Raw genomic sequence first — 26,579 nt, 5'->3', positions numbered from 1 at the left:
CAGCTGAAGTGTACATTCCATAAAAATTACAGACCTCTCCATTCCTTGTAGGTGGGAAAACTTCCAAATTCGGCAGTGTATCAAATACTTATAGTATTTTCCCCACTGTATGTGCAAAAACAGCACATGGACATCACCCATATGCTGTCTTTTTTTACTGTTTAATGAGTAAGAGAAGTTTGGAGATCTTTTTTTCTTGCTTACAAGAAAAAAGTGGATGCTGCATTGATGGTAAAAACTGATGCTTGGACCAGAAATAGAGAATCAGCTCCACCATATTTTTTTCTTGTATGAAGAAAAACTGAAAGAGGCTTTAGGCTGACTTACCCCTATGGTGCATTAAAACAAGTGCGTACGGCAGCATGAGTGCTAAATACAACCCTGGATATGGTATAAATCCTTGGTAAATATGGATATCTTGTCAAGAACTCTTGCTTTTCAGGAGTTCTGAGTTCCAGTCCTTTGGGTCATGGACTCATGGTCATCACATTCTCTATACAGTTGAGTGCAGATGTGATTGTGCTTGTACACAACACTTTTTGTCTGTTTAATTCAGATGAGTGTCTACCTCTCCGCTATATTATATAGAAAGTGTGAATCTACAAGTAACAGGCTTTTCTGGCATAACCTGTAGATACTGCATCTATATCCGGAGATGACAGTTCTCTTTGAACTAATATTGTATGTATGCTGCTTTCTAGCTTTTGAAATTAATATGTTCAGGTTTAGAAGAAGATGAAGCTGCCATCAAGTGATGCCACCAGATCTCCAAACATATATGGGGAAAAGCCTCATGGTACATTTCAGATGAGTTGGTGGTTTGCATTGATCATTGCATCCAGCAGGTCTGCTTTCAGGGCTTTCAGAGCTACATTGAGATGAGGTGGCCGAGAAGTTTACAGAAGACTTTTTGATTCTTTTTATGATTCCTTTGAAATAAAAGCAAAATTTACCTGAAGCTAAAGTAGATATAATTTAGACCATCCTTGGGCAAGACTATGTTCAAGAACAAAACCTACTTTGACATCTTCTGCAAATAATAACTTCTACTTGTCACAATTATTTTTTACCTTTTTATTTGAAATTCATGTTTCCTTGGCTTTTCCACTAGAGTGGGGGTACACATTTAATGCCTTGTGGTATGCTGATCATTTCACATCATTTTGTTAAGGTTTGAAGAGAAGTTAATTGTGTAAATGATCTTGACAAAAGCCAGTGCATGTGTTGCTTTGTGAATGTTGTGTGGAATGTAAGTAACTAGCTTGCTTGTTCACTTCGACATGTGGAATGTTGGGAAAATGAAAGTAGTAATTTAATTTTACTAGTTTACAGCTACTGAAACTGTCAGTATTATGGTCTGTATCTACTAACACAAAACATATCGCTTATGATCCAGATACATTTTATTTATATCTTATTTGTTAAAAAGTTACAAAAAGTGTTTGTTAAAATATGTCAAATGTTATAATAGTAGAAATAATCAAAACAATTCTTATTATTGGTTAGTATGGCTACTTGTCAGTGTGCCTCATGCTAAATATTGCCCAGAATTCTTCCATACTGCATCCACTGCATATAGAGAGAAGAGAAAGAGAAGAAACTGATGCTGCAACCTTGAAGATTTAGGTGCTCAACCAAAAAGCAGCCTTTCATCTACTCACATAAGCTGTCAGGAGTTTAACGATTGATGACCTGTCTGAAGGATAGATCATCAATATAAGTCCTCTGGGGGTCTGATACCTGATCAGTGGCCAGATGTAAGCAATATATGGAGAGGAACACCGCAGCTATGTACATTGTTTAGTGGTACCATGCCTTTGGCTGGTAAAATGACAAGTTTTTATTTGATCCCCAATATTCCTGGCTTTGCCTAAATGATGGTCTATAAGAGCTGAGGCCTACAATAGTAAATATGGAATAGCACCAAATTTACAGAAAGATTTATGCCATCCATAGCAACCATCAAGTGAAGCCAAATAACCAAAATCCAAGACTAACATTGCCAGGGTATTGTCAATCATTGTAAAGATTTTGCATTCAAAAAATCACATAGAAATGAATATATTGTAAGAGTATAATGGGCTTTGCTGAAAGTGAAAATTATATTTCACTTGTTATAGAAGGGCTGGCAGAAAACTCCATGTAAATAAAGAGATGGTAAATATTAGATATGTGTTTAGGGAAAAAAATCCTAGCTCTGTTTGCAGATGACCTGATGATAATTATGAGCAAAACACAAAGAGGTGGCAAAAGTAACTGGCCAGTATGACAGGATTTTGGGTCTGGTGTAAAAGAAAATGTTATCTTTGGATGAAATGGTTATAGATCAGGAGAAAGAAATAGTTCCCATATATAAGTTTCTTAAAAGGTAACTACTTTCAAGTAACTTTTCAGAATACGATTTCCTGTATGTGTACATAGGGAATAACAATATTTATGGCCATTATAGGACTTTTATTCTACATGTTCACCAGTTTACCTTCTGTAGCCTCTATTTCTTAAGGGGAATCTGTCAGCAGGTTTTTGCTATGTAATATGAAGACAGCATGCTGTAGGGGTTAAAACACAGATGTCAGTGATGCCTCTTTTATCAAGCTCTGTGGTTTTGTTTGCCTGCAATGAGTGTTTTAGCACCAGGCGCTGATCATTGCAGTGACCCAACAGATCTTGCCTTCTGGTTCCGCAACACCTCTCCTGTGACAGGTAACTCACTGTCTATGGACTTTGTACACACAGAGCCTGGTGTGGGCGGGGTTAGATTTTTTCAGCTCTGCTTAATTACATACAGAGCCTGGTATGGGCGGGGATAGCTTTCTCAGCTCTGCTTAATTACATGCAGAGACTGGTGTGGGAGGCGTTAGCTTTGTCAGCTCTGCTTCATTGCTATATCTAAAAGCTCTGATTGTGTCAGATCGACTGTATGCAGTAATCTAAGTGATACCTCACTGGATTCAGCCCCTCCATGCCTACATTAGCCTTATAACAAAAACCTGGTGACAGATTTCCTTTAATTTGCATTTATTTCTAAGTATGTGAGAAGAACCTAGCTGCCATGATGTCTTCCAAACAAAACACAGCACACAGGGTAAATTCCTTTTCCTCATTCCTTAAATAGCACACAGACAGGCACAGCAATGGTATGAAGGATATCACAAAGCAGTACGGAGCAGTGTAGATGTGAATTTTGCTCTACGATGAAGTAAAAGACTTGTTGGAAGGCTCTGCACTTTCTTCATGTGTCTCCTTTCCTTATGTGGGAGACTTCACTACCGATAAAGGGCTGATTTATGACTTGGTGTAAGGCCTATTTAAGGGTTATTAGGGCAAGTCTGCCTTGAGTAGAGCTAACACCAATGGTTATAGTGCCAACTTCCAAGAGTCAGAATTAGGAAATAGTAGGATTTTTGCTCTACTTCTATTTGTACTGGTACATACTGGGGATAATATAGTATATGTATATATCTAACTATACATTGTTTTATCAACTAAAGAATTAAAACATTCTTAGAAACCATACATTATAAGTATCGTAATTCTGTAACACCTTATACTAATTACACATTTTTGGCCCAAACCTGCAACCCTTAATACCTTTTACATAATACTACAATCATGGCCTATGTCATTGATAGACTTCCTATAAAATAGATGGCACAAGAAGAAAATAAGCTGTTTTTTTAACATGAATGATAAAGTTAGAAGGCAGATGGAGGAGAAAAAGTGGCTAAAAAGTGGGGAAGGAGCAAATCTCTCTGATGAGATATATTACAAAATGTCTTATATCCGCTTGTACTATTGATTAATGCAAGGTTTATTGAAAGTACAGTTCATTTTTAAATAAGGAAAATATTTGATATATCTGGGACAGAGATAACAAATAACAAGTAATACAGCTGATTTTTTTTTATTTAAGGTGAAAATTTGTTATTAAAATAATTCTTGTGATATGGATTTTTACAGTGTTTGCATTGAAATAAAAAATTCTATCATAAATAAAGCATAATGATCCATCCAAGTCACAAACATCATAAAACCATTTCCGGTGACTACCTCTTGATGCTCATCAAGAGAATGCCAAGAGTGTGCAAAGCAGCCATCAAAGCAAAAGGTGGCTACTTTGAAGAAATTAGAATATAAGACATATTTTCAGTTGTTTCACACTTTTTTGTTAAGTATATAATTCCACATGTGTTAATTCACAGTTTTGATGCCTTCAGTGTGAATGTACAAATTTTTATAGTCATGAAAATACAGAAAACTCTTTAAATGAGAAGGTGTGTCCAAACTTTTGGTCTGTACTGTATATATATATATATATATATATATATATATATATATATATATATTCTGTATATATTATTGTATTGTCTGCATTCTGGATTTTCATTAATTCAAATAATTTTGATCTAATTAGGTATACTTAGATTTCAGAAATTAATCAATTACCCTAAAATAGATTGTAAACACTAAATAACAGCCAAATTAAAGTCTAGGCTTCCCATTTGGAGTCTATTTGACTCAATATATGTGTCAATTAAAGCAAAATCTTATTTTTCATACTTGAATTTTAGTACCCAGAGCAGTAAAAAAATCCATCTCGCCATCATGTGTTGGGCCTGTTCAAGAACACAGACCTGCAGTGTAAGGCTTAGTGCTCACGATGCAGAAATGAAGCAGAAATTTTCCTGAGCATTCCTGCATCTCCTTGGCAAAAAAACGCATGCATTTTTGATACGTTTTTGCATGCGTATTTGCCATGCGTTTTTCCAATGCATTGTATAGGCAAATACACATGCAGAAACGCACAAGAATTGGTCATGTCCGTATTTTTTCTGCAAGTAAAATCCACGCAGAAAAAATCCTGACCATGTGCACAGAAACAAAACAGCCCCAGAATATCACACTACTACCACCATATTTTACTGTTCGCATGATGTTCCTTTTCTGAAATGCTATGTTACTTTTATACCAGAAGTATTAGGCCATATACCTTCCAAAAAGTTAAACTTTTGTCTAGTCAGCCCACAGAGTATTATCCCAAAAGTCTTGGCGATCATCAAGATGTTTTCTGGCAAAACTGAGACGAGCCTTTATGTTCTTTTTGCTCAGCAGTGGTTTTCGTCTTGGAACTCTGTGATGCATGCCATTTTTACCCAGTCTCCTTCTTATGGTGAAGTCATGAACACTGACCTTAACTGATGCAAATGACTCAGGCAGTACTTTGGATGTTGTTATGGGGTATTTTGCGACCTCTTGGCTGAGTTGTCGCTGCGCTCTTAGGGTCATTTTGGTCGGCTGGCCACGCCTGGGAAGGTTCACCAGTGTTTTCACCATTTGTGGATAATAGCTATCACTGAGGTTCGCTGGAGTCCCAAAGCTTTAGAAATTGCTTTATAACCTTTTCCAGACTGATTTGTTTTGTGATCTGAAACATTTAAGAGTGACAAACATGCAAAAGAATAAGAAATCAGAAATGGGCAAACACTTTTTCACACCACTGTAGATTTGCTAAAATACACTTTTTAGACCTCATTTGGAATTTTGCTTATAATCTGTTTTAAATGTAAATATTATTGTAATATTATTACATGCAATTGATTCCAAAAAAACATTGTATAAAACATTACATATGAAAATCAGTTTCACTTGTAAACGCATAATGAAATTCGCTGTCAGATGCTGATTTCTCCCTCTCAATACCAAACTTCCCAACAGAATTAGATAAAGTTTGCAATACCTATTTGCTAATCCAAATCTTTACTTTTCTGTAGTCTTGGTTACAATAATGGATTCTTGTTTCTACCAACTGAGGCATATTAAATCTGTGCAAATTGGTCTCATAATTATTATTAGTCTGACAGAGTTGATTGTGATTAATGTGTAGTTGTTTCCCCTCCTCCTAGGACGGATTTCTGTGTCCATAAAGATGAACCATGTGATACAGTGGGTGAGTAAAATGGATTTGCACTATGTATTTCTATTATATGTTGGATTCAATATGTTTATCTTAAATTTATTGAAAATACATAGCAGCAATCAAGCAGTTAAATGGCATTCAGCTTTGCTAAATCTGTATATACATTTTCAATGTAGAAGAATACGATTTTTCTCTACTTGTCATAGTTAAAATTTTACACTCATAATTGAACAGGGTCATAAATGAACAATGGATATAAGGTTAGTTATTATTATTGTAATTATTAATAGTAATAATAATCTATTTTCATGTTTTACCCTTCATGTAAATCTTATTTTGTATGCTGACTTCCCAAAGAACTTATGCTCATACATAGCAGCTAATCAATATACAGTGTGCCACGGTATAAAGGAATAGGGGGTCAGGGCAGTAGCCTGAAGGACTGATGAAATAGGAAGCATTTGACTACCAAGCAGCTTAGTTGCCATTTATGATCATCACAATGTCCTAATACAGTTGAGTTGAAGAAGAGCAGCCAAACAATCTTCAGTTTTAAAAATATATAGTTTGTGACCATCACCCTTACAGTATGTGCACACAATGTGTTTTTCAGGTGGATTCCGCCTGGAAACCGCCTGAAAAAGCCTCACGAAGCCACAGCACAAAGTGAACATAATGTACTGGAATGTAAAAACTACATTACTGTTTACTTGTCCAGTCGTTCATTACTTTTTTAACCACTTCAGGGTTCGGAATCCATGAAGCGGCTAAAAGAAATACCGTAACATGTTAATTTTTCGGGTGAAAGCTTTGTTTCAAATCTGCATGCTCTTTATAGTTGAAGGTGTAAGTAAAAGTCACCGATGGCAGAGCCTAACCAAAAAGTGATGGGGAAACCAACTGTGAAGCCGCATCTGGAAAAAGATCATCCTGAAGCAGCATCTCTAACAAAAAACTTGGCGGCACCCTGGAATCTGATATACGCTGTGTGCACATACACTTAGGAAAGTGGTTTTCTAGCTATGGAGACTTCTGACATGAAAAAAATATTTTGGTTTATATTGACTTTAAAAATTTCAGGCTACAATCGCAAAATCCTTCACTTTTTTCAGACTCCTCTGATATGCAGTTCACTAGCTCCTACTTTTAGACTTTTCTCTGTGGAACCGTCTCCCAGTAATCTAAGCTGAATGTGAGGACTTTGTGTCCTAGATGCTTCTGCCTTCAACAGCTCTCATATAAAAGTATAGCTTTGTCCTTGTACTAATTTCTGATTCTACATCTCATGTGGGATTTCTTCTCCACAGTCACTGATGGGGACTTTCTCTCTCTCTCTCTATTTCGTACCTACCTCAATGAAGTTTGCTTTTTGATTTCCTTTTCTTTCATATTTGGCATTTACAACCTCTTACCCCCATCTCCTCCCTTTTGTGGTTATCTCTAACACTTAGAAAAGGGATGGCAGGTGAAGAGAGAGTACACACCACGTGGAGCACTATGCTGTCAGATCTCTATTACAGGCTGAAGGACAGCCAGCTTAGTGAGGGAGTTTTAGAGACTCTACAGCAGAACAATAATGAAATATTTGTGATTAAAACAATTTTTTTAATTGTACATTTTGGAAAAAAATAAACAAAAAAAATGTGCAAAGGTGTCTAAAGCTTAGCAATGTAACTTTTTACACTTTAGATGACAAACTATACTAAGGTTTAATGCATAGTGTAAATCCTGAAGTTCACAAATAGTAGATTTGTGCTTTCGGAAGAGGCTTAAATGTTATAGTAAAATCACTGTCACTCACTCTCGCTCCCTATATCTGTCTCTTCTTTTGTTGTTGTAGTTACGTGATTGTTCCTACTTAAACCTAGTTTCTCTCCAGCAATACTACAGATTGTTTCTGTGATCCTCTATTTGAATGAATGTTTCATTAAAAATAACAAAACAGAAGTATTTAGACCCACCGGACACTTTTTGTATCAAATCACTATTCCCTTTGTGCACAGACCAATTAAGGGTACTTGTTTCAAGTAGTTTCCTAAAAGTTTTAATAAAATTAAAATAACTGCAAATAAAAGCATGACAGCCAACAGGGCTGTTTAATGTTTTCTTAATTGTCACTGACAGAAATAAACCATAAGTGAATTACATTGATCCACCATAACATAGGGGAATGGCAGGTTAGCCACAGTTCTAAACCAAGCAGCAGATACAAAATTTATAAATTGTTAGTTTTATATTAAATTTCAGAGAGAGAAAGAGAATAAATATTGTTACCAGGACAGTAGTGTGAAACTGTAGAAAGGAGGGCGATTATATGCAAAGAGGCTATGTAGTCTTTCAGATTTAAAGCAAATTTGTTTATGTCACTCAGATGCAGATATGTTCCAAAGTGATATACTTCTTAGGGACATTTGTGGGTTAATGTAGTCAAAAGGAAAAAACAGCTTTCTCAAGTTAACCATTAACATATGTCGACAACTTCAAAGTTTAAACACATTTATGGGGAACAGACCAATAACAATAATACCTGACTTGTGTGCATTTGATGGACATCTAGAATGAAAACTGCAATTTGTTTCATATTTGACTTAGAAAGTCAGATGTTCTTGGTCTGTCAAATAATGAAGATCACAGAAGAGGTTCAAATTATTGGAAAGTTGTCCTATACCAGTGGGGTCTGGACTTGACTTTGCAACCTATTTTGTTCTTGTCAGTGTACAATATTCTTAGAGCTGAAACTGTTTCAATTGAAAACGGCATACAGTGTTCAGCATTGCTATCATATGTATTATTTTTTAAAGCGACTTTTATTCCAAGTTGTACATATGAAAAATTTAAAAGCTTGCCTCATGTTTCGATCTTCAGGAACATGAGGCAACTCCTATGATACAGTAACATAAAATAAGACTAAGAATAAGATTAGACTAAGAATAAAATAAGTCTAAGAATATGATAAGACTAAGAATATGAAAAGACTAAGAATAAGATAAAATAGGAATGTTCGTCTTTGACAATAGAACTCAATCTAACACCTGGATATATGACTTACTAACAATAAGGCTATGTGCCCACGATGCAGAAATGCTCAGGATTTTTCCTGAGCGTTTCTGCATCTCCCTGGCAGAAAAAAAAGCGTTCTTCACATGCATTTCCGCATGCGGGTTGACAAGCGCTTTCCAAGCGATTTTAGCATCACTTGGAAAGTGCTTGTCAACTTGGTCACACTACATAAATCCATGTAAACAGCATGGATTTATATAGTGTGACCTGAGAGAATGTCAAAAATAAAAAAATAAATATATACTTACCCTCCGATGGCCCGCTCTGTCTTGCTTCGCTCGGTCCTGGCTGCCGGCAGCGGTAGAGTGAAGGACCTGCTGACGTCAGCATCGCGTGACCCGTCACATGACTCTGACGTCAGCGCAGGTCCTGGGTGTGGATGAGACTCTCCTCTCCTCTACACCCGGGTACCATCCGCACATTAGAACGCGCCAATTACGCAAGTACAGATGCAGTCTTGCGGAATTGGCGCGTTCTAATGCAAGTCCATGGCGGCGAAAATGCAGCGCTTCCGCAAAATTAATGGACATGCTGCGTATTTTTCAGCGCAGCATAAACGCTGCGGAAAAATCCGCAGCATGGGCATTGAAAGTGCGGAATAAGTTTCTTATGTTTATACTTTGTAATTTAATAAGGTAAGACCTTTAATATAATGAGACAACCCTTTCCTCTTTACCTACATGACACCAGACAAGAAACAAGTACAATAGTCAATAAACATAAATGAATGAATGAGTAAGTGAAAGATAGGTACACTCTTCCTGTGTACAGCACCATGGAATCAATGGCGCTATATAAATAAAAAATAATAATAACAATAATAATAGGTAGAGAGGAAGCGTGACAATGCCTGCGTAGGCCTACAATCTATATTATCAGGAGTGTACTGATGAATGATGACCAAATATTTGTACAAGAAATGTGCTAATAACATAATTTAAGCTTTTCCTTTTAAAGGGGTATTCCTATGATTGCCTGAGACAGGAATATCTTTGTCTATGATAAGAAGTCGGTATTGCTCTACAGGGATTCTGTAACTCTCATAGACATAAATGGGAGTTCTTAAAATATTTTAGGACTAAAATCTACATGGTTAAGTCCCGAGTTATGAAAGCAACATAATTTTTGTGCTATGCTGATTCTGCAACTCTTGTTCAGTTCTATGATAGTTATGGAAACAGCTTTGCACAGCTTGGTCAGCCGATTCTTCTGTAAAGACTTCCTGTGGCCAGCACATAGAGCCATGAATGATTGAGATGGTTCTAAATGCTAGATTATAAGGCCGTGAGAGCAAGGTCCTCCCTTTACACATGTTTAGCACCAAGGGATTAATGGTGCTTTAACAATAAATAGCAATAAGCCTATAATGATGCCCTAAAAGGCCCCCTACTCCTCCTACCAATCATACTGGCCATGTAATTTCATATACAGTAAATGTAAGGTAAAACACACAAACCTTTTATGCGCGGCATGTTTCATTTAATACCGTAACATGGATCCCACAGAGGCTATTTGGCTTTGTACAGACTCTCCTCACATGGCTCAGTTGTGTGCCAGATTCATTAAGGTTTGCTCCTTTCTTCCACATGAACAACCATTATGCATGCCGCAAGCAATAATGCTTTTGGCATATTATTTCTTATGTGTGATGGAAAGCTTCAGCTATTGATCACACACAGATGTGATATCACACAGTGAAAATAACAATTTGTCAATTTCTCCCCACTTTATTCTACTAATTACTTACAATTCTACATTCTCCAGTGCAACAATTAATAGACCTTTATTGCCTACTGGCAATTTCCCTGTAGAATTAATTTCTGCATTTTATGGGGTTTGGAGTTAGTAATTATCATATTTCCATAAAAAAATAAACTACTAATAAAATTTGAGGCAATTATTTTTTTACAAAGGGAAACAATAATGAATAAATATTCTTGCAATATTTTACTCTCTCGGGACATGAACTTAGTTTGCCGGAATGGGGCAATAATTCATGCCTTCATCAATGAACACACATGAAACTTGTTACTTTACTTTGTAGTCAGGATAGCTTTAGGTTACATCTTGTATCTCTCAGCGAGAGGGCACAGGTGTAAAACACATGTGCTTCTGTACAAAACAGTACCCGTATGGGTTCAGGGAGATTGATGGCCAGCTATGGTTATATAGATTGTTTCAAATTACAAAAATGGAACAAAAGTTACATTTGTACTATAACTATTTATTTTTTATATCTATTATCTACATTTATATATAATTTATGTATTTTATAAATATCCTGTATCTCAGATCGTTGATTTATTACAAAACAATCTGGATAAGATGTCTGAAGGGGAAAATGCACCTAGGATGGAATGCCAACTAGTGGATGTTCCGGCCGTCAGGTTCGGCTGAACATTTTAAAAAAGTTTGTTTCGGGGGGCCCTAACATCCGCTTTTTCGCTTGGTGTAATATGCGTGACAGCGTAGGAAATACCGACTCTGATCGGCAGTAAGTTCGTTACCGCTGGTCACAGCTCTGCGGTTCCCACGCTGTCACACAGATGACAGCAGGTGAACCAGCAGCTCTGACTGGTGGTAAAAATGTTACTGTCGGTCACAGGCATCAGGGTGATGAGAGTACTACTCTCATCAGCGTACGCCTGGTCTCGCTGATAGCAGCGAGAGCAGGCGGGGCAAATGAGAGTATTCACCAGCCAGCGCCTGTGCAATAAATACATAATAAAAAAAAATGGTGTGGGTTCACATCTATCTTTGATAACCAGCACATGTAAAGCTGACATCTGCGGGCTGCAGCCCCTATCTTTCAGCTTTATATTGGCTGGCTATCAAAAATAGAGGGGTCCCCCCATTTTTGACAGCCAGGCAAGCTAAAGGAAACAGCTGGAGGCTGGTATTCTCAGACTGGGAAGGGGCCTCGGATATTGTCCCACCCCAGCCTAAAAATAGGAGCCTGCAGCCGCTCCAGAAAAGGTGCATCTATTAGATGCGCTAATTCTGCAGCTTTGCCTGGTTCTTCCCACTTAAGTGGTGGTAAGTGTGGTAATACGCCCCTATTACTAACCCAAAAGTCAAATGTAATAAAAACACACACACAGAAAAAAGTCCTTTAATTGAATTAAAAACAGACTTCTTTATTCAAAAGAAATACTCCCCACCCTCTTTTACCAATTTATTACTGTAAAATTAAAAATAATAAAACACCATATTCCTCACCTGTCCGATGATAATCCATATGTTTCGGGGACTGGATTCAAATTTGTCATATTGAGCTGAATGAACAGTCAGAGAGAAAGTTTACTAGTGTAGTAGCTATATAAGCTTTTTGGCTAATATTTGATTATTACGGAAGATCTCAGAAACAATTGTTTTTGTTGTCTACCCTGTACTGTGGATCCATGGACAAGTTGGTATAATATCTGACTGCATGTGTATCCTATACTGTCCCTAATCTAGTTTTTAATTCTAGTTTGTTTTTCTGTCTTTTTGGTGTATTTTTAAGTTTAATACTAATAAAATTAGAGTTTTAATATGAATCTCTATCTTGAGCTGTGTTAAATCTGCTACATCTGGATTGCATGGCTGAGCAGTGATCTCCTGCAGACCCCGGGTTGTCATGCTAATCCATCGGTGTCCCGCGGTCATGTGACATGGGCGCTGATGGGCGGGACTTATGATGTCCTTCCTCCGAGGCCATGTTAAATGCCACTGTCAGAGATTGATAGCGGCATTTAACATGTTAACAGCTGAATCTCAATTCCACCCATGGCTGTTAGTGGTACATGACAGCTGATCAGACCAGCTGTCATGTCCCCGGAAAGGGAGAGACTCGACATATGCCGTATATACTGTATCAGAAAGGGGATAAAGAGTTTAGGTATTAAAGATGTTCAAAGATAGAGATAGATAGCGATGAGGAACAAGATATATAGATAGATAATAAGGCCAGCATATCCTAAGTGTGAACAGGTGCTAGCTGCAGAAACTGCACAATATATATGAAAAGAAAGCGCATCAGCACTCCATTATGGCCAAGATACATAAAGACAATAAAAACATTTGATCTAAACTGTGTTATTACTCAGTAAGCTTTACTTACAAAAAAATGGAGGTTCTTAGATAGATAGATAGATAGATAGATAGATAGATAGATACATGTCAGTCTTCTATTTAATCAGTGGTTTGTGTTTTTTTTTTTTTAGTAAATAAATAGTAAAAAAAAAATGGAGTAGGATCCCCCATAATTTTCATAACCAGCTGAGGTTAAACCAACAGTTGGGAGCTGATGTTAATATTCTGGGAAAGGGGCAAATAGCCCTAAAGGTTCCCAGACTATTAATAACAGTTCACAGCTGTTTGGTTAGCCTTTCCTGGTTAGTTTAAAGGGGGACCCCAGAAAAAACAATTACATAGGGTACCCCATAATTGCTAACCAGTAAAGTTGAAACAGATGGCTGTGGGCTGATATTAATAGCCAGGGAAGGGGCCATGGATATTGCCCCCCCCCCCTCTCAAACTAAGAACATCAGCCCTCAGCCAGTGGTGATAGCAGGAATTAGGCAGGCAGGCAGTGTATGTGGCAGACTGCAGTGCATATAGTGCAAGAGGGTCCATTGAACGTTTCGTTAGTATAGGTATTCCACAACATATATATATATATCCATCTGAACTGACAGTCCTTCTGAACACTAGTCCAGCTGCATATATTCAGTGGTGATAGCAGGAATTAGGCAGGCAAGCAGTGTATATGGCAGACTGCAGTGCATATAGTGCAATTGAACGTTCCTGCTGCTGCTGTTCTTACAGATATTTGTAGACATAGTCCCAGATATCAGGGGCCAGGGATTTTTTTTTTTTATCTTAATCCTTGTTATTTGCTTAAAAAGCAATCCAGAGTACACCATTTTTCTGCTCCATTTGCTTGTTGGCACTGCAGAATACAGCCAGATCCTTTCTATATTACAACAATAAAAATCCAGAAATTTGTAGTGAACGTGGAAAATATTGGCCTCCATTTAAATTTTGATGCAGTGTGTCAGTGAAGTTATTGACATGAGGTCACTGTGAAAAATAGTAACCCACAAGCCAGCGATTTAAAACTGTGCTTTTCCATCACACGTATCACAAATTCAGCCATTTCTGGTCTCCATTTAAATTTTGTTGCAGTGTGTCATAGGCCAGCTAATCGGTGCAGCCCAGAGAGAGGTGAATTCCTGGCCGGGCAGGGACAAAGGCACTGTCAAGGAAATACTGGCCTGGTTGAAGGATACCTTTGACACCCGCACTGCAGCAGAAATTAAAATGAAGTTCTACAGGTGCAAAGAAAGGGTGCAGGACAGTGTACGGGACTATGCTCTAAACCTGCAGGAGGCGCTGCGTGCCACTAAATTGGTGGACCCCGACAGTGTGCAAGATGAGGACAGATTGCTAAATGGGAAGTTTATTGAGGTGCTCCTGTCTAACGCTCACTAGACACAGCTGCGCATTATGGCTCTGTAAAACCCTGATCTGGACTTTGCGCAATTTAAAGACAGAGCCATCCGGGTGCTGCGAGAACCAACCCCAGGCGGCACTGCATCCCTCCGGCGTACAGCTATCACATACCACCAGGAGGTGGCGTCCTTTACCCCAGCACCTGTGGAGACTGACGCGCAGACTCTAGACAATGACCCGTCTGCAGACCTACGCCTTCAGGTCCAGGAGCTGACCAAAAGTGTGGCTACACTAACTAAAATCATGCAGGCCATGCAAGTGTCTCCAAAGGAAAAGATCCAGCTGGCTTCCAGTCTAGATGATGTTCCATGGCGACGACAGAGAAGAATTCCACAGACCAGAGGTAGGAACAGCGATCGCTACGACCAGAACGGACAACCCATCTGCAGCCGCTGTCAAAAGGCGGGGCACTACGCAAGATTCTTTAATTTAAACGAGCAACCCCTGGGGCAGAGGGCCAACCCCCAGGAGTAAGACGACCAGGCCCACAAAGCTAGCGAGACAAGTACGTGGGAGGATGGCCGGTCCTACCTGTCGTGCTTGATAGCATTCCGATGAAGGCACTGCTGGACACTGGGTCCCAGGTGACAACGATGCCATATATCCTTTATAAAAAATAGTGGACTGATTCAGACATTACCTGCCGTCCAGATGAACATCTTAGTATCTATGGCAGCAATGGTCAGCCCTTGTCTCCGGTGGGGTATAAAGAGGTGACCATAAAAGTTGGCCGAGTAGAACTGCCATCACAAGGAATGATTATTGTTGATATTGAACACCGAGAAAGTCATCCTAAGATAACTATAGGCACCAATGTGATAGAGAATTGTCTTGGGGAAATTATTCTTTTGTTGCAGCAGGTCGCAGAGACTGCCAGTTCCAGTCAGCAGCGAGTTCTGCAGAAGGAGATCAGAGCCCTGATGAAAAGACAACAGGTAGAGCTGTCTGGTGGAGAAGTTGGCAATGTCAGGATGAGTGATCCATTCCCCATTGCAATGCCCCCTAGGAGTGAAATGTTAATATGGTGTCGGGCAGCAATAGGTCTCAGGGGTCAAGAATATCAGGCCCTGGTAGAACCTGTGTACTCTGATAGTAGGCCCACCATCTTGACAGCCAGGGGGGGTAGTCGATGTCCGCAAGGGGAGAGTACCAATACGCATCCTGAATTGTGGGGAGAAAGAGGTCCATTTACCCCGGTATGCTACCCTTGCTAAGCTGTTCACTGTTAGTAACAATGCAATAAAGGCAGTGGAACCCTTGCCTCCATCCAAACCGGCGGAGGATAATGGCTCCAAGGGGCAGATGGAGGATTGGTGTCAGAAGCTACAAGTAGGCATTGATTACACCCCTTTGCACCAAAAGCATGGAGTATACCGGGTGGTCCAAGAATATGAGCGAGTCTTCAGCAAACACCCACTAGACTTTGGGCAGGTAAAAGGGGTCCAAAATCATATGTCCACAGGAGATCATCTGTACCCCCAGCTCACTATCAATGTGCCAAAGGAATGTTACGGGAGATGAAGGAGTCTGGGGTGATCAGAGATAGTTGTAGCCCCTGGGCCGCTCCATTAGTTCTCGTTAGAAAGAAAGATGGTACAGTGAGGATGTTTGTTGATTACAGGCAGATTAACTGCATTACACATAAGGACGCCTCCCATTACCCAGAATTGAGGAATCATTAGCAGCCTTGAGATCAGCTAACTATTTCTTCACTTTGGATCTCACCAGTGGGTATTGGCAGGTTCCTGTGGCAGAGGCGGACAGAGAAAAGACCGCATTTACAACACAAATGGGTGTCAGCGAGTTCAACTGTATGCCATTTGGGCTCTGCAACACCCCAGGAACCTTCCAGCGGTTAATGGAGTGTTGCCTGGGACACAAAAACTTTGAAACCGTCCTGCTGTACCTAGACGATGTAATTGTCTACTCGAAGACATATGAAGACCACCTGGAGCACCTGGCCAAGGTGTTTGAAGCCCTATCTGGTTATGGCCTGAAGGTAAAGCCGTCCTAGTGCCACCTGTTGAAGCCCAAGGTACAGTAACTAGGTCATGTGGTAAGCCCCGAAGGTGTAGCACCAGACCCTGAAAAAGTCACCATGATCAAGGACTGGCCAAGACCTTCCACTATCAAGGAAGTGCATCAGTTCCTCGGGCTGGTAGGCTACTACAGGAGATTCATCAAGGGTTTCACCAAGATAGTGGCACCCATGCAGGACCTCTTAGTGGGCCAGTCCAAGAAGGCCAAGAACCCAAACCTCCATTCAAATGGGGTAAGCCAGAAGACGAATCTTTCACTCGACTGAAAATGGCTCTTACTGGAGACAAATTCCTGGCCTACCCCGACTATGGGCAACCCTTTATGCTTCATACGGATGCCAGCAATGTGGGATTGGGAGCGGTGCTGTCCCAGGTACAGCAAGGCGAGAGAGAGTGATTGCCTACGCCAGCAGGAAGCTCCGGCCCACGGAAAGGAACCCCAACAACTATAGATCCTTTAAGTTGGAGTTTCTAGCCATAGTCTGGTCTGTAACAGAGCGCTTCAAACACTACCTCGCCTCCTCCAGATTTACCGTCTTCACGGATAACAACCGGCTGACGCACCTGGAAACTTCGAAGCTTGGTGTCCTAGAACAATGATCGATCGCCCGACTGTCTAACTATGAGTTTACCATCAAGTATTGGGCGGGGCATAAAAACACAAATGCTGACGCGCTGTCCAGGATGCCCAACTTGCCAGATGGGGGAGTAGACCCGGAAGATCTGGAGGAGGTAGAGCTACCCACTTTCCATCGTCACGGGGTGACCTAGTGCTCCCACTGTGTGAGGTACAAGCGCTCCACCAGCAGTGAGGCCACATTCAACCCGTTGCCCCATCATGGATGGGCAGAGACGCAGGATAGCGACCCAGCTGTCCGCCTGGTAAAGTAGTTTCAGGCACAAGCTAACTCACACCCTGATCTAGATGCTCCACAGGAGACCCAACAGTTGTGGAAGGAGAAGGGCAAACTGTTCATCTATGAGGGAAAGCTGTGTCGAAGAAGTATCAACTCCTGGACACACGAACTGGTCTGGCAGGTGGTAGTCCCGAGGCGGGATGCGCCAATGGTCTTAGAAGCGTACCACGATGGAGCAGGACACTTCAGGTGGAAGAAGTTGGAAGTCCTGCTACGTGAGCGATTCTACTGGGTTGGCATGAGGAAAGCTTGGTGTCCTAGAACAATGATGGATTTGCGAAGGCAAATAGAGTCATGGCATGCATCAGAAGAGGAATAGGGGCATATGATGAGAACATTGTTCTTCCTCTGTATAAAGCGCTGGTAAGGCCGCACTTAGAATATTGTGCACAGGAAAGACATATTGGAGCTAGAGAGGGTACAAAGGAGGGCGACTAAGGTAATAAAGGGAATGGAGGGACTAGAATACCCAGAGAGGTTGTCAAAATTAGGCCTATTTACGTTGGAAAAGAGAAGGCTTAGGGGAGACCTCATAAACATGTATAAATACATCAGGGGGCAGTACAGAGATCTCTCCCATGACCTGTTTATACCAAGGATGGTGATAAAGACGTGGGGACACACTATGCGTCTGGAGGAAAAGAGGTTCCTGCACCAGCATAGAAGGGGATTCTTTACGGTCAGAGCCGTGAGACTCTGGAACTCTCTGGGAGAGGAAGTGGTGATGTCCAACTCACTTAATGAGTTCAAGAGAGGCCTGGACGCCTTTCTTGAGAACAATAAAATTACGTCTTATGCTTAGTGATAGTTTATTAATCCAGGGATTTAATCTGACTGCCAGATTGGAGTCCGGAAGTGAATTTTTCCTCAATGATGTAAATTGGCCTATACCGCATGTTTTTTTTTTACCTTCCCCTGGATCAACGCTGTGGAATAGCTGCAGTGCACAAGAAATAGGCTGAACTGGATGGACGCTTGTCTTTTTTCGGCCTTATAAACTATGTAACTATGTAAAAAAGCAATCGAGAGATTGTGTCGAGAATGTGGTCCATGCAACCTGAGAAGGAAAGACCGTTATAGCCAGAGGGCTCCCCTGCAGCCCATAATCACCAAGCAACCACTTGAACTGGTAACCTTGGACCACGTGAAGCTAGCCCCAAGCCGGTCAGGCTATGTCTACACTCTCACCATAGTAGACCACTACTCCAGGTTCTTGGTAGTATTGTCAGTGAAATACCAGACAGCTCAGATGGCAGCCAAAGCGTTCCAACAGTACTTTTGTCGCCCGCACGGTTACCCTGAATGGGTGCTTACCGACCAAGGTCCAGCCTTTGAAGCAGAGGTGTTCCCGGAATTCTGTAACTTGTACGGCTGCAAGAAAATAAGGACGACGCCATATCATCCCCAGACAAATGGGTTCTGTGAGAAGATGAACCAGGTAGTAATAGACCTGTTGAAGACGTTGCCCCTTGAAGAACGTAGCCTGTGGCCAGAGAAGTTACCAGATTTGGTGGACCTATATAACCACATCCCGGTGAACTACACCAACTGTACACCCACTTACCTGATTAGAGAAAGACCTGATAAGCTACCCATCGACTTAGACATGGGAGTCTTAACACCAGAGACGACATCACCAGATGCAGATTGGGATACAGAGCGGCAGCAACAATACCGCAAGGTGCAAGAATGTGTGGAGAGAAGTTTGTCCCGGGAGACAGAAGCAGGAGAAAACTTACAATCAACATGCGCCTGCAGTTCCCTTGTCACCTGGAGAACAAGTACTCAAAAGGAAGAGACAAGTCCACAAATTAGATGACCAGTGGGAGGTTGAGCCATACACCACCCTACCCTCAAATTATGATAACACCAAAGTGTGCCTCATCAGTAAAGATGGAGGGGAAACTTCAGTGGCAGTCTCAAGAGACCACTTGAAGATATGTCCTGAACAGTTGAAACACAGAGAAGAAGACCAAGACAGCCCTCAGCCCACAGAAAAAGTGGAGGAAACGGTCCAGACAGTCCTTGGAGCATTTCACCGGTCTTGGACGCAGGTGAACAGAGAAATTGTGGTACCTGTCCTAACCTTTCTCCAAGCGGCCTCACCGGAAGCTGCAGAGGCTCCAGAACATCTGGAAGACCAGTCTGCCCCAGAGCCAGATGCTTCATCAGCAGCAGATCAGGAGAATCTACCCTCTGCTAGCAGTGAACCTGTCGTACCCAGGGTGAGTCAAAGAATTCGTAGGAGATTACCCAGCCTACCGGTGTTACCTCAGACTACCCGTAGTGTAGTTCACACTGAACCCACCACACCAGGGGTAGACACTAGGGACCAGGGTAGGTCAGTGACAACAAATGTACTACGTAGGTCGACCCGGAGTACTAAAGGTCAGCTCCCTGACCGCTGGAGGAACTAAAGTGTAAGAGAACTAAAGAGTAATGTTGAGCCACCCCCGTAGTGTTCGAGTTCGGTTCGGTTCGTCGAACACCCGTGTGTTCGCCGAACTGTTCATCAAACTGTTCGTCGAACACCTTCGAACACCGTTAAAACCAATGGCAGGCAAACAAAAACACATAGAAACACATAGAAAACACCTTCAAAGGTGTCCAAAAGCTGACAAACTGCTCAGAAGACAAAACTAACACATGGAAAAGTGACAAGTACATATAGTCATGCGAAAAGAAAAGAGGTGGAGGAGTAAAAGGAGGGGGAGACACAGATATAGGCATGTCATGCCCTTCTAAAATCCTAAAAGTGAAAAGCCGACACGGCCAGTCCGCTCCTGCCCGTGCCACCTCCGTGTCGCCGGGTTTGTGCCAGAGCCGCGGTGAACCCTGACGGCCAGCCCCCCTCTCCCAATACTGGTGCCTGTCCGCTGGTGGGTCGAGCGAGCCCCCCTGTGGTGGAGGCAGCTCTAAGCTTTTTAATTTAAATTGTCTCTCTAATTTGAATGAATACACTTTAAATCCATTTACAAGGATCTATTGGAGGGCAAGTCTCATGCCAGCAGCTGCGTAATTCCAGCTCCAGTAGCGTCCACTAAAGCTGCTGCAGTTAAAAAGCTTTTACAAGGATCGAGCTCGGCTGTCCACCGCAAGGCATCCTACTGCCAGTCCCAGCCCCTATGCCTTGGGATGCCTCCTGATGCTCTTCACTGAGTATCCCGTGGTCCTGAAGCATTTCCTTTGAAAAAATTAAGTGTCCAAACTACAGGTGGTGTAGCTTGCTTAACAGCCGGGATTATCCGCTGACTAGCAGACACTGCTACAAGGCACAAAGTATTTCCTGGGCTAGATGCAGTTAAAAATTTGTAATTAGATACTCTCGTTGGATGCTGAGAAAGCATTCCATAGAGTCTCCTGGCACGCCATATATTATTCTCTTAAAAAGTTTGGGGTAGGGGTCTAGGGGACCCTTTTATAGCCAAAATCACGGCCCTGTATTGCAATACGTCACCTAGGCTGAAGATAAATGGAACTGTAGCACCCTGAGGGCTCGGTTGCTACAGAGGTATTGCACCTCACCCAGAGGTGTGATATCTCACTCTCAGGTAAGGATGGAGTGTGGATCAGGACCCGACACCTGCATGCATTACACCACATTGCCGTGGGGCAGGGCGAACAATATGCCCCTGAGATGGGCACGACAGTCCCTGTCCCTGGCTGGAGTGGGGGGGGAACACTGAGGAAGGGGAACCCTGTAGTGCAGGAGCAGGGAGGAAGCAGTTCCTGGGTGCATTGAGAAGGGAGTATAAAAGGTGGGCACCATCTTAGTTCAGTGCAGAGAAGTCTGAGCAGAAGTGACAGGGAGCAGGGGCTCTGCATGAGCTCTGCTCCGGAGGCGGGCCTAGTAACAGAGGCCCAAGCCTGGAAGAGGGAGAAGGAAGGAATAGGAGCGGAGAAGGCTCCAGGAACGAGGAACGAAGGGATCCCAGGGGTGCGGACGGGCGAGTCGCCACCGCACACCCGAATCCACTTGCGTGGAGGGGTCAGGCCAAAGGTGGAGACCGGTCCCCGAAACTAGTGGAGGTGGGAAACGACCCTCAGCTAGAAACCGGAGGCTGTGACATTTTATGTGGCACAGCCACTCGCTACACCCGCTAGGAAGGCACCACATAGGGTCACGGAAACTGGCGCCAAGTTTACCAAGAGGAGGCACGAGGCAGCCGGACTGAAGGGTTGGTAAGAAAGGCCAGACAAAGGACACACAAAGGGGGTCCTGTGAAGCGCTCCAAAGTTATCTGGGAGTTGTCTGAGCCCCTTACCTGGTGACCACAGTACGACGTGGGCAGCCGTTACCTGCAGACGTGGTCTGGATAATAAGAACTGTGAGTAAAGGCCCTGGACTGCATCACTGACTCCATGTCGTTACTGCTGCTGCCCTGCACCATCACCCCCATCCTCCGCATACACTGCCCTGAGGCTGTACTCCTCCCGTGGGGAGTTATGCTACGCTCTGCTGCACCCACAACACCAGCCTCAACGGTCTGCCCTGGAGTGGCGGTTCACTCTGACCGCAATCCACGGGTGGCGTAGTTGGACATTTAAACATCAAAACCACATAAATAGTTCCGCCACTGGTTTGACCGCCCTGAGCCACGGAACCGGGTCGCCGCCACGGAGACTACAACCACCAGCATCCACCAAAAAGGGTCCAGCTCCGGGTGTCCCAAGGCCCAGGGGGCGCGTCAGAACATTTTCATCACCTTTCATAATCACCAATGGGACAAGGCAGGGATGTCCTCTGTCCCCTCTCTTATACATCCTAGTGACGGAGCACCTGCTCTCATCAATTCGCCATAACCCCAATATTAGGTGGATTGAGGTGGGAGGCACCGAGTTCAAGTGCTCTCTATTTGCTGATGATGTCCTAGTATATATCACTCAATCACATATATTCATCCCTGCTGTTATGGCTGAAATAGATCACTTTGTTACATGGTTAAATTTTAAAATCAATGCAGCGAAGTCTGAGGCCCTCGATGTCTCCCTCCCCAAATCCATACAGGATTCCATCCAGTCCAACTTTCCCTTTGCCTGGCCCTCACAGGGTATCAAATACTTAGGAATTCCTATTCATAGAGACCTCTCCCATCTATGTTATCTTAATTTTGGGCCCTTTATTGAACAACTCCATACAGACCACGGTTGGCAAGTTAGAACTGTAAGATTCACTACGTGAACCACTGGTGTTTTGTGGAAAAGCACATGTACACTGTGTTCCAAATTATTATGCAAAAAGTGTTTAGGAGTGATAAGGGAAGAATTTGTTTGTTTGTCAGTTAAACTCATTGATGGTGATGTGTGTCAGGGCTCTTTATATCACTGTAAGCAATTGCAGACACCTGTGCTAATTAGTTTGGCAGGAGTGTCCAATGAAAGGCAAGACTACTTTAGAAGGCTGTCCCACATTATTAAGCAGCCTACATTTTCTGCCAAAATGGGAAAGAAAAAGGATGTGTCGGCTGCTGAGAAGCAACAAATTGTGGAGTGTTTAGGTCAAGGCATGACTACAATCAACATTGTGCGATGATCAGGATGAAGTGTCTTGACAATCAAGAAGTACAGTTATATGAAAAAGTTTGGGCACCCTTATTAATCTTAAGCTTATTGTTTTATAAAAATTGGTGTTTTTGCAACAGCTATTTCAGTTTGATATATGTAATAACTGTTGGACACAGTAATGTTTCTGCCTTGAAATGAGGTTTATTGTACTAACAGAAAATGTGCACTCTGCATTCAAAAAAAAATTTGACAGGTGCATAAGTATGGGCACCTCACCAGAAAAGTGACATTAATATTTAGCAAATCCTCCTTTTGCAAAAATAACAGCCTCTAGTCGCTTCCTGTAGCTTTTAATGAGTTCCTGGATCCTGGATGAAGGTATTTTTAACCATTCCTCTTTACAAAACAATTCCAGTTCAGTTAAGTTTGATGGTCGCCGAGCATGGACAGCCCTCTTCAAATGATCCCACAGATGTTCAATGATATTCAGGTCTGGGGACTGGGATGGCCATTCCAAAACATTGTAATTGTTCCTCTGCATGAATGCCTGAGTAGATTTGGAGCGGTGTTTTGGATCATTGTCTTGCTGAAAGATCCATCCCCTGCGTAACTTCAACTTTATCACTGATTCTTGAACATTATTGTCAAGAATCTGCTGATACTGAGTGGAATCCATGCGTCCCTCAACTTTAACAAGATACCCAGTGCCGGCATTGGCCACGCAGCCCCAAAGCATGATGGAACCTCCACCAAATTTTACTGTGGGTAGCAAGTGTTTTTCTTGGAATGCTGTGTTTTTTTGACGCCATGCATAACGCCTTTTTGTATGACTAAACAACTCAATCTTGGTTTCATCAGTCCACAGGACCTTCTTCCAAAAAGAAATTGGCTTCTCCAAATGTGCTTTTGCATACCTCAGACGACTCTGTTTGTGGCGTGCTTGCAGAAACGGCTTCTTTCGCATCAGTCTCCCATACAGCTTCTCCTTGTGCAAAGTGCGTTGTATAGTTGACCGATGCACAGTGACACCATCTGCAGCAAGTTGATGCTGCAGCTCTCTGGAGGTGGTCTGAGGATTGTCCTTGACTGATCTCACCATTCTTCTTCTCTGCCTTTCTGATGTTTTTCTTGGCCTGCCACTTCTGGCCTTAACAAGAACTGTCCCTGTGTTCTTCCATTTCCTTACTATGTTCCTCACAGTGGAAACTGACAGATTAAATCTCTGAGACAGCTTTTTGTATCCTTCCCTTGAACAACTATGTTGAATAATCTTTGTTTTCAGATCATTTGACAGTTGTTTTGAGGAGCCCATGATGCCACTCTTCAGAGGAGATTCAAACAGGAGAACAACTTGCAAGTGGCCACTTTAAGTAGCTTTTCTCAAGATTGCATACACCTGGCTATGAAGTTCAAAGCTCAATGAGGTTACAAAACCAAAAAAAGTGCTTTAGTAAGTCAGTAAAAAGTAGGTAGGAGTATTTAAAATAAGAAAATGATAAGGGTGCCCATACTTATGCACCTGTCAAATTTAGTTTGAATGCAGATTGCACATTTTCTGTTAGTACAATAAACCTCATTTCAAGGCAGAAGATATGGCAGACTGTGGTTGGCCCGGCCGGCTAGGCCGCATTGTAGCACACTGAGCTTCCCACTGCAACTTATGCTTCATGTCCATGTGCCGGTTCATGCATGAAGTACTCAAACTATGTATTTTTTGGCCTTTACTTAGCTTTTGCTGACAAATGTTACAGATAACACGAGTTGGGTCATCTTTATCGATCTGTAAAAATGCCCAAGCTATGCAAGGCTTAGCACCCAGGTGACCTGAAGAGCCACCACGAATTGTGGTGAGAGGCAGAGTTGTGTTTGAGGATGCAGTTGTTGATGTGCTTCCAGTACTACGCCTCTGTCAGGCGCAACCTGACCTCGTCGTCACTAGCATTCTCCTCCACCTCCTCTGCTGACCTCATCTCTTGGCTGACTGTGGGTTGACAGTAAGTGGGATCTCCAACCTCATCATCATCACCCTGTGCGTTATCACACCCGTCGTCCTCAGAGCCAACCTGTTCCTGCCCTGACAAAAAACTAAAGTTGTCGCTCCAATCAGGTATTTGAGTCTCATCATCGTCTTCCTCATTGTCTCCACCAACAGGAGTTACAGTTTGGGAATGAGGGTCTACATTATGGTCAGAACCTTCAGCGTCTGGTCCTGGATCCGACTCATGAAGATTCTGGGCATCAGTGCAGATCATTTCCTCGTCTGGATTCACAGAAGCGCTGGAGCCGACCTCTGATTCCCAGGTTATAGTATGAATAAACAGCTCTGCAGACTCAACCATCTGTTCTACCTCATACTCAGACGGGCAGCTGGAGATTTGGGAGCTGTGAGGAAGCAAGTGCGATTGGGGTGACACCTTTGAGGACTGGAGTATTTGTGATGTTGAATTTGATGTGGAGGAGAGCCCACTTAAAGGAACACTTGATATCCGTTGAAGCACCTGCTCGTTTTGTGCCTCATCTGGAATTTGTAGCGATTGGCGTGGCCGTAAGAAAGGGATCTTATCACATTGTCCGCTAAAAGAAGTAGACATTTTAGTTTGGCTGGAAGATGGTCTTTCTTCTGCAGATGTTACTGTTGCTTTAACACCTACCCCATGGACACAACCTTTTTTCCCCTTCCCAACACGCCTATTCCCCTTTCCACCAGCAGCAGGCCTTTTTCCACTCATTTTGGTGGTTAACTAATTCACAACTCTGGAGTTGTTTGCACAAAAAAACAATGGATGGGAACCGAGCAGAGCTGAGTGGCCAAACTGTGGTATTAGGCCAAAACTATTGGCTGGGTTTGATGCAGAAATAAATTGTATTCAATTTGCAACCTGATGGAGGTCAGTATAGATGGACTAATAGAACAAGTCCCACACAAATCTAGAAGCCCAAATATTTTTTCAGAGGTAGATGCAGAAAAAAATTATATTCAATTTGCAACCTGATGGAGATCAGTATAGATGGACTAATAGACCAAGTCCCACACACTGCTAGAAGCCCAAATATTTTTTCAGAGCTAGATGCAGACAAAAAATTATTTTGAATTTGCAACCTGATGGAGGTCAGTATAGATGGACTAGTAGAACAAGTCCCACACACTGCTAGAAGGACAAATATTTTTTCAAAGCTAGATGGAGAAAAAAATGATATTCAATTTGCAACCTGATGGAGGTCAGTATAGATGGACTAATAGAACAAGTCCCGCACACTGCTAGAAGGCCAAATATTTTTTCAGAGCTAGATGCAGACAAAAAATTATTTTTAATTTGCAACCTGATGGAGGTCAGTATAGATGGACTAATAGAACAAGTCCCACACACTGCTAGAAGGCCAAATATTTTTTCAGAGCTAGATGCAGATAAAAATTATTTTTAATTTGCAACCTGATGGAGGTCAGTATAGATGGACTAATAAAACAAGTCCCACACACTGCTAGAAGCCCAAATATTTTTTCAGAGGTAGATGCAGAAAAAATTATATTCAGTTTGCAACCTGATGGAGGTTAGTATAGATGGACTAGTAGAACAAGTCCCACACACTTCTAGAAGGACAAATATTTTTTCAGATCTAGATGCAGATAAAAATTATTTTTAATTT

The 26,579-nt window shown here is 42.1% G+C and overlaps 1 protein-coding gene across 4 annotated transcripts in view; it reads left to right on the top strand.

Moving 5' to 3' along the window:
• The window catches only part of ADAMTS19 (ADAM metallopeptidase with thrombospondin type 1 motif 19), a 530,841-nt gene that overhangs the window by 157,559 nt on the left and 346,703 nt on the right, over positions 1–26,579 (top strand). For all 4 annotated transcript variants that reach the window (XM_073676530.1, XM_073676518.1, XM_073676524.1 and 1 more), the window contains one exon: positions 5,904–5,947. In XM_073676530.1, coding sequence (XP_073532631.1) covers positions 5,904–5,947 — 44 coding nt within the window. The remainder of the gene's footprint in view (positions 1–5,903; positions 5,948–26,579) is intronic.

The sequence above is a fragment of the Phyllobates terribilis genome, unplaced genomic scaffold, assembly GCF_046119375.1.
Source record: "Phyllobates terribilis strain yellow unplaced genomic scaffold, ASM4611937v1 Scaffold_1__5_contigs__length_1240528914, whole genome shotgun sequence".
NCBI lineage: Eukaryota > Metazoa > Chordata > Amphibia > Anura > Dendrobatidae > Phyllobates > Phyllobates terribilis.
This window is presented reverse-complemented; position numbering and strand designations above follow the sequence as displayed.